Source organism: Coturnix japonica, chromosome Z, assembly GCF_001577835.2.
Source record: "Coturnix japonica isolate 7356 chromosome Z, Coturnix japonica 2.1, whole genome shotgun sequence".
Classification (NCBI taxonomy): domain Eukaryota; kingdom Metazoa; phylum Chordata; class Aves; order Galliformes; family Phasianidae; genus Coturnix; species Coturnix japonica.
Window position 1 is genome coordinate 57,832,327 of NC_029547.1, and position 15,360 is coordinate 57,847,686.

The 15,360-nt window shown below is 43.1% G+C and overlaps 1 protein-coding gene across 1 annotated transcript in view; it reads left to right on the plus strand.

The window, feature by feature from the left end:
* GRIN3A (glutamate ionotropic receptor NMDA type subunit 3A) overlaps positions 1 to 15,360 on the plus strand; it is a 59,788-nt gene that overhangs the window by 35,453 nt on the left and 8,975 nt on the right. The window contains exons 4-5 of the mRNA XM_015849825.2: positions 13,532 to 13,677; positions 14,449 to 14,564. Coding sequence (XP_015705311.1) covers positions 13,532 to 13,677; positions 14,449 to 14,564 — 262 coding nt within the window. The remainder of the gene's footprint in view (positions 1 to 13,531; positions 13,678 to 14,448; positions 14,565 to 15,360) is intronic.

Sequence of the window (15,360 nt, forward strand, 5' to 3'; positions counted from 1 at the left end):
TTATGGAACAAAGCTAAGCTTCTGAATTGTTCCCACTTTCTAGTGTAGGAATAAAACAAATAGGTTTTATGAGAAAGGATTACCTGATCTTACATGAACTACAAAATATTTGTAGGTGTTTTGTTCTCGTGTTTGCCTCTGAAGTCTCAGTCTGCGTGACCAGCTATAGCAGAAAACGTACTGCTTTAACCTCTTCTCACTCAGAGCCTGAGCTGCACTCTTACAAAGTTCTCTCTAACAGAGAAAGCTGAGGTTTGGAAAATGTCTGGAGCACAACAGTTGTAGAGGTACACCCACCAGTTTGTTAATTCTGTAAATATTTTTTAGGTGATTTAAATATTTTACCTTTTTTTTTTTCTTTTTTTTTTTTCCCAGACCTACCTGTTTCTTCATCTTTTTGAAAAAGATGGCAACAAGATGCAGAAATGATCTTTTTAATATTAATGTACTCTTAAACATTCCCCTGCTGTTCTCCAGACAGATACGCTGTTGTACTGTGCTTTTGGAAAGTATTTAAGAAGCAAAACCCAAAATAGATGAGCAGCCTGTCTGAGGTGTTTTAGCAGTTGCTCAGTTCAGCTCTGAAAGGAGAGTCTCAGAGGTACAACCTTCTCATCAGAGATCAACAGGCAATTAGTTGCGGTACAACTGCTGATCACAAGGAATACGGAATGAGGGGTCTCCCCAGTGGACTTTCACGTGCTCTGACAAGAGTGGAGCGATGAAATACTGAAATATCACCATGCTGCTTCCAGGAAGCACCAGCCAGGCATGGTGCTACCCAGAGCAGTGATGGGAGGCAGGAGAATGTCATTCTGGGAACAGGCCTTGTGTCTGAGGGGCTCGGTGTGCATCTTCTGAGTGAGGCTTGCACAGAGTCTTACCAAGGGCAAAGCCATATGTCCGGGGTATCCATCCAACCAGCTGCTCCACTAGCTCAGGTTTTCAAACCTGAAGGTCCTTCTGATGCTGAGGGGATTAGAAATGCATTTTATCTAATGACTGTCACATGGCTTGCTTCCAGTCCTTCACATGTCATCGATACTGAGCTAAGGCATAGAATCATAGAATCATGGAATCATAGAATCACAAGGTAAGAATGGACCTACAAGATCACCTAGTCTAACCGTCCTCCTATAGCTACAGCAAACCACTAAACCATATCTCATAGCTCCTCATCCAGATGCCTCTTGAACACTGCCAGGGATGGCAATTCCACCACCTCCCTGGGCAGGCCCCAGGGAATATCAGTATCAGATCAGATTAGCCACAGGTGAAGGCCTGGAGGAGCACCTCAGGGGCAGCTGGCCTCAGCCTGACTGCACACCTTTCTGTTAGCCGTAAATACACATCACCACTGAGCTGCAAAAAGATGTTAAAGCAGTTTTCTGTCACCTTAAGATCTTACTCTTCTAAGCAAATGGGCAGCTGGAGACCACAGCTGCCTCATCTCCTCCTGTTTTCTAACCTTACACATTTTATACCATCATCTACAAACAGGCACACACATCTTTTGGAGAAAAAAAAAAATAAAACCAACAATAGAAACATTCATTTGAATGAATCCAGGCTGCTGTTTGAACAGTAGAGGATAGCTGCAGGATGAATTCAGTCTTAACCCAGGTGAAGGTTGCAGCAGTGTCCTGAGCCCTCATCTGAAGCAGCAGGCTGCTCTCCACACTATGGGCAATGAGTTTATAAGCTCACTTGCAGGCAGAAGATAGAGACAAACATTTTGTTTGGATCGTTTTCTACTGCTTTCATCCCTTCTGCTGCCTGAATCCTAGGTGCTTATGTCAGTTGTTTTCCTGATGTCAGATCTTTGGATGCTCAAAAAAAAATTACAGCATTCCTGTTTTTCAGACTGCTTGGCAGATGGTCTGTTGTGCAAACCTGACTTCTGTACAAGGTCAGTTATTCATCCTGAGAGCATGCAGACCAGCAGGCTGCCTTGGAGCAGATCTGATCATTTGTCCTGCCTTCCTGTCACATCCTGGAAGACACCTGGCACTTTTCCTGACACCTCTACAATCTGCTTGCCACCTTGTTTGTTTTATAGCTCCTTAGTCCCCTGGTGATGACATTATGCTAAGTCTGAGTTGAAAAAGCCACCTCCAAAAGCTTTTATCCCTTGCTGTGGCCAGGCCAGTGCATATTTTCACAGTGGTGAGACTGGGTTGCAAAAGGTAACTCATTAAAAATGCTGCTAGAGAGGCACTGAGGTGTGCAAATGGGGATAGATGGGGACAGGACAGCTGGTTGCTGTATCTGTTCCCTGACTGACAGGCAGCAACTGCATTGCTGCACTGCAGCAGGCATGGGCTGAATAGAGAAGGAGCATGGAGAGAAGCGAGAGACTTGGGGTAGAAAGAGAGAATTTGCTACCAGGTTGCTTCAAAAGCATGTATCCCTATAGCTTTTGTCTGTTATAGCCAGTCTTGTGGCAAGTCCAGATATTTTACATCTTAGTTTCCAGTATGGTTTCTGTAAAGCAACACCATCTGCTTGTGAGTGATCTACATCTCAGTGCCACAGGCAGGGAAAAGAAGAGATTATCTGTAAGTACATAAGCATTCCCATTGCCTTTCTTTGCTCTGCAACCCTGCAGTCTAAGGCCTGGATCCAGGAATGTTTATCAAATCCAAAAGCAAGGCTCTGGATTGTAGACTCTCCCAGGGAGCAGAGCTTGTCAATGACAAGTTCTTTGATGCAGGGCCTTTGTTTTCAGGCTTCTACTGTATGTCACATGTTGGAAATGTACTGTAAAAGCTGGGAGCGTGTTGAGAAGCCCAGATTATCCAAGGGAAAATGATTGTGTAAGCCCAATGGACAGAAGATATGTTCCAAACATGTCAACAAGAAAGCATCCATCAGTAGAAGCTGAAGATCAGGGAGGATCTTTCAGGAGGTGGTCCTACACCTGGCTTTCTTTTCTACTAGTAAAGGTGTCATGCTTTCAGCAGTACCATGAGCTTTTCATGTATTACCCTACCGTTGTCACAGCTGTGACAGATGTCAGCTTTTCTTTGCCAAATTCATGGTACGTTTTTGTATCTGTGTCTGCTGGTTTAGTATGGTGGTACTTTGATCTCTCCCGATTGCTTTGCCTTCAAAATGCTTAATGGCAGTGGCAAAGTTACTCTCCATGTTGTATCTTGACAGAAAATACGAGACCTGCTGAGATTCATTTAAGTGCTACACCTGCGAGTCCCACCGTCTGCAGTTTCCTTGCATTATCTCACCTGACTTTACAGGTCTGCAGTGGAGACATTAAGTGTGATTTACTTGGTCTGGTATGCTTTCAGTTACCTGGGAGAGGTAGGCACAGCTGGCTGTGAGTCCTCTGTTGGAGACACTTAGGTAAAAGATCACCAAAACCGTTTCCTGGAAGTACAAGTTTCTCTCCATCACATGTGATGGTGTGCTAGCACATCCAGCACTGATGTCTCACAACATTGTGGAAGCCCTGGGGAATACACTGCAGACTCCTGCAGTCACTCTGACAAGCCCCATCTGGTACATCCTTCCAACCACCACGTTTTGAAATGAATCCTCAAAAATCTCTAATGCTCTCTCTTGGAAATTTCCAAGCTACCTCCTGACATGCCACCAGAACACATGTTTTTATGAGCTATCTCTCTATTACAAGATTAAGCACTTAGAATAATCCAAGCAAGACTTCATTTGAGAGTATTCTATCCAGGAATTCAGCATTTAAATCAAGTAGACTTTTGTTTTCTAAATTTAAAGTATAATATATAAGGGTGCAGACTGTTGTTTCTGATTTATGCAAATATAAATTAATTTAGAGGTATTGTGTCTGTAGCTGTGTATGAGCTGAAAACTGCCTATTATGTATACTATTAAAACAGTCTAGAAATACTAACCAGCAAGTAACTGCAGGTGAGCATTAGCAATATCAAACCACAGAAGAGGAAAGCTCCAGACACTTTATGGGCCTTTTTCACAGTTAGAAGTGTGATCCAAACAGGACTGCATTTATTGAGATTTTCCCATGAGCCCAACAAGCTTTATAGTGAGGCCATAACTGTTATATATTTAAAGGGATATATATATATATATATATATATATATATAAAGGTTATATATAAAAAGGGAAGTCTTGTAAGAATTACATAGTCTGCTGTGGTCTTTCACTGCAGCTGCCTAAGAGGAATCATTATCAGGAGTGCTACTTGAGTTGCTTTATATTAAATAAATAATGAAATGGCATGTGCTTAAATATGCATTAAATGCATTTAAATTGTATGGCAAAAAATAAGCACAGTCTCAATGGAGTTAACAGAAATCTTACTGCTACCATGGGATTTTGTACTTTCTAGGACTGTAGAATTCATTTCTTGTTACAATTCCAGGAAGTCAGCAGCAATATCTATAGACCATATATTTCTGTGCTGGAAGATACTGGATGCAGGAAGGTTGTGACTGACAACATCACAGCCTGCTAATTAGGGTATGGTGCTTTTTTGAGTATTAATGAGTCAGTGAACTCAAGAGGACTTTAAATGTCATGGAGGCCAGAGAAAGTGAAAAAAAAATCTTAACTGGAAGAGAAATTAAGTATATCAGACTGAAGAGTGAGGTGAAGAAGGGCTTTGCAGACTAATCTCATATGGGTGTGAGGACACAGCGTCCATGGAGGTGAAATCCTGGCTTCCTTAGCTCTCCCATGCAGTTTATGGCAGTGAAAAATGTACTTGTTTAGCTTTCGCTTCACCTTATTAAAGATGTCTTTTAAAGTTATGGCTCTGGAGCTTCAGAATCCTGCTAATTTGGATTTATGGCATGCTAATATTCAGTTGATCAGACATTGTACTGCCCCATACTCCAAATAAGTCTCCTTCCACTTTAAAATGGCTTTTTACACCATTTCATCAACAGTCATCCTTGTGGTATCTTTGCACATTATACTCCTGCTGCTCCACGTCTTTGTCTACATAGAATGAGTTGTTCTGTCACCTGCTGTCTAGGCTACTCTTCGCCATGCAGTTTGATCCAAGGCATGCAGGTGTGGGGATGGAAGGGAGGATGTTCTGCTGTCTTTGTTCCTCCTGGTATAGGCTGTGAAGGTTGTTCTTTCAGAACCACAAGGAGTCAGTGTGTTCTAGGATTTTCACATCAGTTTTCGTATCAGTTTCTTACTCTAAAACTGCACTATACCTTTATGCCATGTCAATTAAAAGCAATGAAAGTGGTCCCAGTGTCAGAAACAGCAGCTGCATCCTTCATGGGACTGAGACCCTCGCAAGAAATAATGCAGTAATGCAAGCAGAGAAAGATGACAAGAAGGTGCTACTGAAGTAACTGGCAAACATCAGAGGGCAGAGAAGACACATAAGGTTGATCTTATCCTGTGGCAGATTGAAGACTGTTGTACAGCTGACTTGGCAGCATGAAGGAAATTTATTAGTGCTCACAGCCATTGTGGTCTATAAAAACACACCTGGATACCAACCTGGCTCATCTTCCTAATGATAGAAGCCCTCGCTCAGCACCAGCACCACTGGATTTCAGGGACACTAAGGGATCAGATCCTCTGGAAAGAATCATAGTTCTCACCAAGTGCAGTGAGATTCAGCTGAACACCAAGTCAAGTCAAATACCATTGTCCATATTTCACTGTGCAGAAGGTCATGGCCTCCAAACGAACCCGTCATTGTATTTTACACCTCAGGCTTAACACATACTTCACTGTTCAGAATGGATTCCTAAATTTCTTCTAACCAGTCACCCACTTCCACTGTGAAGCCGCTGTCTTCCCTTTCCCACAAACTGCAGAACTCTGTCCTTGCCATCCCAGTGTAGTGCAGTGTAGGGATGAGCGCCGCATGGCTGGGACTGACTGCCTGGCTCTGACCAAGACAGCTGGAGCAGGGGGAACTTGTAAGAAAAATGATTTCAAAGCTGGTTGTTTCAAGACTTGGCATGGAAGCTACCCTACATGACACACCACTGTGATATTATGTGTGCTCCTCCAGCCCACGGAATTGGAGAGCTCTTCAGAGATGCTTTCCATCAGCAAGTGTTATAGCCTGGATGGAAGAGGGACTGTGGAACCAGAAATGCCCCATGTCTTTTAGGTGCACAAAACATACTCAGCCAAGCAGCTCTTTCTGATTGAGAAGGACTTGATATTAAGGCAGCATTGACCCTATTTACAGGTGGGAAGCAGAAGAACACAGTAGATTAAGTGACTCAGTCTGGAGCATTTTTATGGCTGCTTTGTGCCACTAAAGTTAACTGGAAGCAGTGATGTGTTGTCTGCTGGGAATTGCATTCCTATTTCTTCCCTCAACCTATCAGCTTTGCTTATAACTGTTTACACATACTATCTATCTTGCAGTTGTCAACTTTTCTGGAATAAATCCCAGCTGAAAGATCTCTCTATCCAGACCAAAAAGGGCTGTTAAAAACAGAGATAAACACACTCTTAAGTTTATATTCACCACTGCTCCTTTCTTACAGAGCTTTTTGCGCTAAGATGTTGCCCAGAAATCATCAGAGCAGTCCTCAGAAATTAATACCTGCGCAGACTTGAGTCCCCAGCTGCACCCTGTAGCAAAGCAGTTTCTGCAGCACATGGGGAAGTAGAGCAGATCTTAGAATTTATTCTTATCACTCACAAATGGAGTGTCAATAAAGAGCCTTTACGTTTTTAAGAGACCTAAGTTAGACTTCATTTTCATTTGAGATCATGTTGAGATACAGGAGAGAAAACTGTCAGTACTGTGCATTGGTTCCCAAATTAAAACTGATCATTTACTTCAGTGGAGTTGTAAAGATTTATGCCAACTAATGACCTAGTTGAGCTGGATTCAAAATGACAGGATTTTAACAAAATCTGACATTATGCTGTCAAGCTCTGCTGACACTTTACAAGACAGAGAAAGGAAGGTGAGCTTTCAGATCTATCCTGCATACACCATCTCCTGGACACCCTGGGAACACCTCCACATCTCCAGCCCGAACACACAGGACAGCGTCTGAACAAAGCTTATACTTCCAGAAGTTCAGCTGTGAATTTTCATCTGCTAAAACATGAAATTCATGTGCTTCGCTATGAATAATTTTCTTTCATCCCCCTCTGCAGCCCATAAATACTCAGCTGTCAGAAATTCTTGTGGATAAGTAGGGAACAGCCCATGAACGAAGTCTACTCTGTAGGTATTTTCTTTAGTTTTGTTTGTTTTGTTCTTTTCACTCTGAAGCTTTGTATAGTATTGGCAGTTGCATTTCTTCTGTCACTGGGTCATGAGAAAATGGTCTTCTATCATGGGAAGCTGTATGACCATGTAAGTGTGTGGGTTACATAAGGCAGAATAAAAACCTACTGCTTCCTAAAGGCAAAGCAGTGGAACTCTAAAAGCATATCAGTTCTTCACAGCAGAGCAGACCACTTGATGCCACCACTCTCTAGCAATTAACAGCCGGAACTGAACATTTTCTCCAAAGTCTGCAGCAGTTCCCTGGTGTATATCATGCTGGTACTCACAGCACAGCTGCTGATGGATGCAGTGACCATTAAACACTGCAGTAGGTGTTACACCAAGCTGTCAGCAATAGCATGAGGCAGAGCCGCTGAAGCTTTTTTACAACAGTTCTTCCTCAGAAGTTTTTGTCTGCACCCTCTTAAAATTGAAAAGCAGTATCATAGGTGGCACTAAAAGCTGAGTGTGTGTGACCCCTGCCTCTCTCACTCAGGGTGCAGTCAGTACCACTGAATCCCACCTCTTCATGGAGGTGAGTTTTATATGAATGATGATTTAAGATGCTAATTAGAGACTGAGCCCTAGAAGCATTTCTCCTCCCACCAGTTATCAAGGTGCACAAAATAGTCTTGAATCAAAGTCAGTGAGACAGGTACTGCACCCCATCAATCAAGTGCTGGGAAAGCATTTATTGGATGTCAGTCATGTATGGATAATATTGATCTCTCTGCTTGTTGGAGATAGCTGTAATTCCACTTCCCAGCAGTTTCTCTGTTCAGAACTTCCTTCTCTCTTCACAGTTCCCTGCAAGCTCAAATTCTGCAGGATCAGACGGAAGCAAAGCCAGAAATCCACCTGGCCAGTTCATGCTTCAGCATAACTCCTGTCGCTTTGAGACCCCACTGTGCTCCATTCCTTAAAGTAGTCTTGACACAGTCTGGCATCTCCTGTATCTGTGACAAGCTTGTATTAAAATTGACAGAAATACAGAGGAAGCATTGCAATCAGGCATTCCCAGCACAGCTTCTCTCCTTTACTCACATATGCATGCAGAAGGCTAGTTTCTCAGGAGAAACATAAGGATGTGATACAGAACTTCCACAAGAAAAAACTGCCCTTCTCATTGGGTGGGTTCACTCCACCTATTCCACTGCTTGTCTTTCTGGGACTGAGGTAATCTTTTCACTGTTTTTATATTCTGAACACATAAGGTTTCCTACACACAGCAAATATACATGACAACCAGATGTGATGCAAACCTCAAAACAACAGTAGATAAAGTGAGCAGGGCACCAAAGGGGAAAAGTCTTTGAGCCCAATCTAGGTATGCAGCACTAAAAGTTCATTCAGAAGCTGGAGTTTGCTATAAAGGCCCCACAGCCTCACAGCCAAACTTTGTATTATGTCAACTCCTAGCAGCATCTCATGCATTTTCAGTTTTCAATCCCAACTTGAACAGGACATTTCTATGCCTCAGTATTTTCAAGTTGGAGTCTAGGTGATCTCAGCTTGGCTGATGGTACTGAATGCAGTGGCACTGTATTACATAAACTGGAATGTGCCAAGTAATTCAGAATCCCTGACATTTAGGATTTTATTTTTCTGTTTCTGCTCCTGTGGTTTTATCACATTGGTATTTTCATGCATAATTGGCACCCCAAGGCATAGATGTATGTACATACCCAATTCTTCTCAACATCTTCCCAACTAAAACACAAGCTCTCCACTTCCCACTCAGCAGATGTTTTAACAACAAGATAGAAACTAAGAACATGCAGAAGTAAGGTGGCAAGCCAGTGAAACTGGTATCTACAGTATTTGCTTTCAGCAGTGAGCAGCACAAACATCATTTGTTTAGTAGCACAGTGTTATACAAGAAAACTCTGAGCCATTCCAAAGCTTTACTTGGAACTTTCATAGAGGCTGAATGTTGTGCAGAGCTCTGGATTTTCCTTGGTTGCTGTGTGACTTCCTTACCTCAGCAGTTAAGTGACCCAGCCACCACTTCACTTCCTTAGTACTTGGAAGCAATCACATTACGCCTACCTTGGATACCATATTTTCTTACACAGTGAGATTTGTGAGTGCTCAGCCCCATCTGACATAACATTCCTCTCCTTCCTCTCATGGTCATATTTTCCTTCTTGAGTTGTCCCCAGACACTAACCCAGGTCCAAATGGGAGGCACCACACATCTCATAGCCTCACATGCAGCAGCTCCCACAGTAGGAGATGGTTTAATAAAGTTGGGATGCATCACATTAGCATAGCCAGTTATGGTATGCACCAGTGCTTCAGATATAAAACACAATTCGCTTTACTAATGCAAAAGATGAGAGGAGATTCGCTTTAGCAACATCTCCAGAAGTCCCTTCCAACTCCTACAATTCTGTGATTCTGTGAAATCGCTGATCTCCACCATTTGAGCTGCAAAAGTGCTATTGTTAGCTGGCAATATTCAGCTTTTTTTAGGAGAGCCACTAACTACCATCAGTAAATAGCTTTTTAACCCAGGAAATATTTTAAACTACTCCATAGATGTATTTTTATGCATGCTGTTGCATTGCCAGGCTAGCACAGATACCATATTGTAATAGGATACAGCCCAGAGCTTTAGTTAACCTCTGGGAGCGTCGGGTATCTCTTATGTTCAGCTTTTACAGCAGTAATCTTACCAGCAGTATTTACAGAACAAGTCATTTTGGATGGACTCAGTCTGGAAGGCTGCAAAGCAGCCATCTGCCTTCAGTTATCAACCACACCTGCATGCACGCAGATCCCTCCAGGGGATGGGCACACCAGGGTGTGACAGCAGTGCTCAGTTGATGTGCAGTGCGTGGTAGTGCAGTACTGGTTGAGGAGCCCTTACATTCAGGAGCAATGATCAGTGATTTCGTTTTCTCTCAGGCCTTCAGAAGGGAGGTCTGCAGAGAAAGAGATGAATAAAGAGGCGTATCTTCTCTACCCGTAACTATCTTATAGTTTGTTCAATGCATTATCAGAGTGGGAGTTTCTTGCTCCACGGAGAGGCTGAAAGCTCTCTAGATGAGAACAAACACTGTTCCTTTAGTTTCTTACAGCAATAGATAGCTGATTTTGGAGGCTTCTTGTAAAGTGAGCTGAGTGCCAAGAAAGCTCATACCACCACGTGGAGATGGATCTGCAGTCGTTGCATTCATTTATTTTAAACATAGTAGAATCACCAGCAGATCTCCAGGTCAGTATAAATGTTGTCAGCAGATCATGGTGCCCAAGGTGTGCTTTGTGATGGTTATTCACCTTCCATACTGGCTAGGCTTACAGTAAAAGAAAAGTAGAGTTCAGTAGAGTTTACACAGAAATGCAGACTCTGTGTATCAGAAATACCTATAATTTGGACAGCTGTATCTTTAGAGTGAGACAGCCTTTATATTTGCTATCACTAATAACAGCAGTAAGTTAAATGTCTCCCACAATCCCAAATAAAAACACTCCTGAATCTTCAGATTGTGATTCCTCAGATGTGGATTTTTTTAGTCAGGTTTTCAGGGATTTCTCTAAATCCCGGGCATTGGGATCCTGTGATTTGGCTTTGGAAAGACACTTCTGCTACAGAACTCATCAGGTCTGAGAAACACAGAAGAAACAATATGAAAAACAGGAAGGGAAAATCTGAAAAGACAGTTACTGAAGTGAGACTCACGCAAAGACTGCCATTCACCTGCACTCTTCGCATACTTGTGGTTTCCATCTTTTCACTGAGTCTTCCCAGAGATGACTACAGAAAGAAAGAAAGCAACAGTGATGCCACAATGAAAGAGCCTTGTTTCCATCCTTAAGCTTTTATCTTCTGCTGAAGCAAGTAGCCCTCAGGAGCCTTAGTGGATTAGGCAGCAAGAGTAGTGCAGGTAGTCCATTATCTGCTTTTGGCAGCATTTTGCTTTGTTAGTCTGCTGTTCAGTATAGCTGAAAGTAAGCCTTTCCTCATGTGAATAAGCAGCAGTAAGAAGAAAGCAGAAGTGACAAGAGGCATGCAGGATTAGAATACTATTAAGATTTATCCTTCATAAAAAGAGTCAAGAGTCACCAAATACAGGCTTGCAGACACTTGATTATTCTTAAGAAAAAACACAGAATGCTGGAAGCAGGAAGAGCGCTGTGTGTGAAGGATCACTGCACAACTTTCCTACACAGAATTTTCCAGACTTCCCACCAGGCAGATGGTGTTGCTAGAGACAGGATATTAAGCCAGATGGACTTCTGATCTAATCCATGTTCCTATGTTGTTATTATTTGTGGTGAAATTTGTCAGTGTGCCCAACACAGAGCAAAGCATGGAGAGTCCTCTGTAAAACTTCTGGGACAGAAACTTAAATTGAGATGGGCTCAGTTATTTCCTTCGTTCCTGTCTTTCCCATGGAAGGTGGATTTGTTGCGCTGGTGGCAGTCGGAGCAGGATGCTTTCCAGTGAGTTCAGGCATCAGCCATCACTGTCTGCAGATCAGCTGTTGCACTGCAGTTGCCATCACCGGGTGGACCACAAATGTCAAAGCAAACACCTAAGCTGAGTTGGAAGGTTAATATGGGTCAGAGTCTAGACCTTGTGATGTTGTTTGTTTCTTCACTGAAACTGACAATAAATACAACCTGAAGAACTGACATTTACTGTGGTCGTTAGCTTCTTAGGGCAGCATAAGTACATGGAGCCCAGACCAAGCTCATTCTTTATGGAAGTTATCTTCCGTGTGTGGAAGCTAGACTAGACCTAGATTTGGATGGACAACATTGTGCTGGAAGGCTCCACGATGTGTTGTCACAGAACCACTCTCTGTTATTTATGTCTTCTGGCACTTCAGTGCTGCTTCCACACTTACAGACAAGAACATTTCCCTCTGCGCCCACAGACCTTCTGGCACAGTGTGCTCTGTGGCCAGCTCCTGATGGAGGCAGTCCCTGCGTTGTGCATCCTGCTGTTGTCCAGGCCAGGAAACAGAAAACATGCTCAGGCTCACTCCATGCCCTCAGTCCTTATTTCTGGGTTGCAACACAAGAGCCAGGTCAGCAGAGCAAAATGTGGAAAGCACCTGCTCACTCCCCAGAAATAAACTGCAGGTTTCATGATACCACTGAGATACCTTCTCTGTTTCTTTTCAGACTGAACTAGATGATCATGAGTTTACATTGTACCTGTTATTCTTGTAAAAGCCAGGAATAGTCTTTTATTCACAGTGTCACTGAAGAGTGGGGAAGGTCTTCTGTACAACTTTGTGTTCCTCTGCACTCTCTTTTTCATAGATGATAATGCAGGAAGACAGATGGATTGGCAGAATGCCTCTCTACTTGCTCTTTGCAAAGCAGAGCATGGCCATGGTGAGATCATCATTACAGACTGCTGTGGAGACCTTCAGCTTCCTAGGAAGCAAGCAGAACACATCTTCTTCAGCTTTAGCTTTATTTGGCTTCCTGTGCTCTGAAATCTTTACTTTTGGAGGCAGGAACATTGCTGAAGGCCTTCCAATTAGCCTGCTGCTGGAAACATGCAGCTATCTGTGGGCAGTATTTGGTTTACTAGAGGACACTGCCTGAGCTGTGCTCCACTGCCATTAAAATTCCACTCTCAGGGGTATTAAATGCTCCCAAGACAAAGAGGACACGTTAGAAACACAGGTCTCTGAAATTTGTGAACATCTAAGCAATTCAGGACTTTAATTCAGCAGGTAAAACTACTTTGCCAGTTGTGAAGAGGGTGCACAACTGTATCTGTGTTCAGTACAAAGATGATATGTGTGATTGTCTGTACTGAGGGTATTCTGCTCCTTTCAGCCAAGGAGGACTTAATGTCCTCAGCTGATCGGTCCTTGGTTTCTGTGCAGAGAATGATAAAGACAGAGGTGGTCTGGGACTTGATTTCTCAGTTTTTAGAAATGAAAAGATGGTGCTGCCCTTCTTAAGGAGCCAGTATTATTTCAGAACACAGACTCTACTGGCTATCCAGAGCTTCAGGAAATTGATCTTAGCATCATGTATATAGGCTCGCTCTGATACTTGCTGACACTTTGACTGGTTTTAAGACAAATTATACCACGCCTAGATTTTGGGGTCTTAAGGGAAAGGTCTATCATGGTGTGAAGCAAATCCTGAGTACGTAAACAGGCTGATCAGTCACCTGGTAATTCTGTCTGTACTTCTGTGAAGTCACAAGCTGGCTGTAGGAAAACATTTGATACAGGCCTATGAATGCTGAGAATTTCAGAGGGACATTCACAGATGACACCGTTACCCTGTGTGAACAGTGCAGCTAATCTGTAATTTCACCTCCTCAGCTCCATCACCCCTCCCAAGGGTTTCGCTTTGGAACCGTGCGTGAGAGCAGCGCAGAAGACTACGTGAGGCAAAGCTTCCCAGAGATGCATGAGTACATGCGACGGTACAATGTCCCTGCAACCCCAGATGGAGTAGCATATCTAAAGTGAGCCTCTGCATGCAACAGCTCACCTGGTCATCCCATTGCCATCCTATTGACAAGATACAGGCAGTTCTTTGCTCGGGTTAAGCTGGAATCATTCTGTAAAATCAACAAAGTAATGTAATGTCTCACCAGGAGAACATCCTGACCCTTATAGAGACAAGGGTGAGGATGGAGGGTGCAGCCCTTTGGTCACATGAGAGCGTACAGTGCAACTGTTCTTTTGTACCATCAGCTTTTGCAGGTGTGCTATTCGCTAATCATTAGGTTAGTAAAATTGAATCCTCTGCGTTCATGAAGGCTGAGCAGAGAAGAGCTGATCTGGGTGAAGGAAATTAATTTACCGCATGCTTGGGAGAAAGGAAGAGGAATGCTTTTGTACGGGTTATCCTCTTGCATTTTTGCTCCAGTGACCTCAATTTCAACATCACAAAGAAAAACCAAGACAGCACAAGTGTATTAGCAATTTTTGTTCTTCTCTTCTAAATCATGCAGAGCCAAAGTGTAGCTTCTAGTGTTTTCCATTTTTCAGATCAGGTATTTCAAGAGAGCAGAATAAGCCCTACACCTGCTGCCCTGCTCCGTGTGCACAAAGGTTGTGTCTTTCGTGCACAATTCCCTCCTTCAAAATATCTATCAGTTTAGCATTTAAAGTAGCAGTCCTTGATTCCCTTTGCTGTGCCTCCAGAGAACCAGACAGATAAATGTTCAGTGCACACCACTGAGTCTTGGACTCTGAAATGATTCTGTTTGTGACTTTGATGCTGAATGCAGGAATGACCCAGAGAAACTTGATGCCTTCATTATGGATAAAGCACTCTTGGACTACGAAGTATCCATAGATGCTGACTGCAAGCTTCTAACTGTGGGAAAGCCCTTTGCCATTGAAGGTAATAATGAATTTTACAGCATGGTGCTCTATTTCACATATGTTGCATTTACTTGATTGTAATTCAGTGTTCTGATTGAAACTGTTTATGTGAAGCTGAGGACCCCTTGAAGCTAATGGGTAGCATTCTCAGTGATTAAGCAGAACCAAGGCTTTGCCCTTTTTTGTGTGTTTTGTGAGCTTTTAGATCACTCGCACCATCTGTTGCCATACTCTGTATAGGAATTATTCAGTGTTGATGTGGTCTGTCTCCAGCAGGCAGGAGGCACAGCCCGTCCCACTGCTCACACTGAAATAAAGCTCCTTTACCCCCCAGCCCCCCTCCAAGAGCAGTCGCTCTGGCTGGCTGTCCCCACTGTGCATTAAAACAAGTCTCCTAAAGAATTGTTGCAGCCAAAATTCTGTCCAGAGCAGAACTGCAGTAATGGAAAGCCCAGCCCCTGAGGCTTAAATTGTGGTGAAAGGAATACAGGCTGCTCCCATGGGTCTGCGTGTGGCTTCTCATCAGAAAACACACAGGAAGAACAAAATGTCACATCTGACACCACAGTCCCATCCACTGCTCTGACAGTGTAAAGGGATCACATTGTCGTTTACTTGGCATTAAGGCCCCTCTGCATTGTTAAAGCAATGTAAGCCAGAAGAACCCATGGTAAAAGCAATGTGAGGGCTGTGCTTCTGGACACACAACAGATTTAACCAACTATAGTTTAACCATCTATAGTGATGTCTTAGGTTTTTGAGTCTCTAGTTTTACATACTACTTTTGTGACTGTAATCATTTTGAAGTTACATAC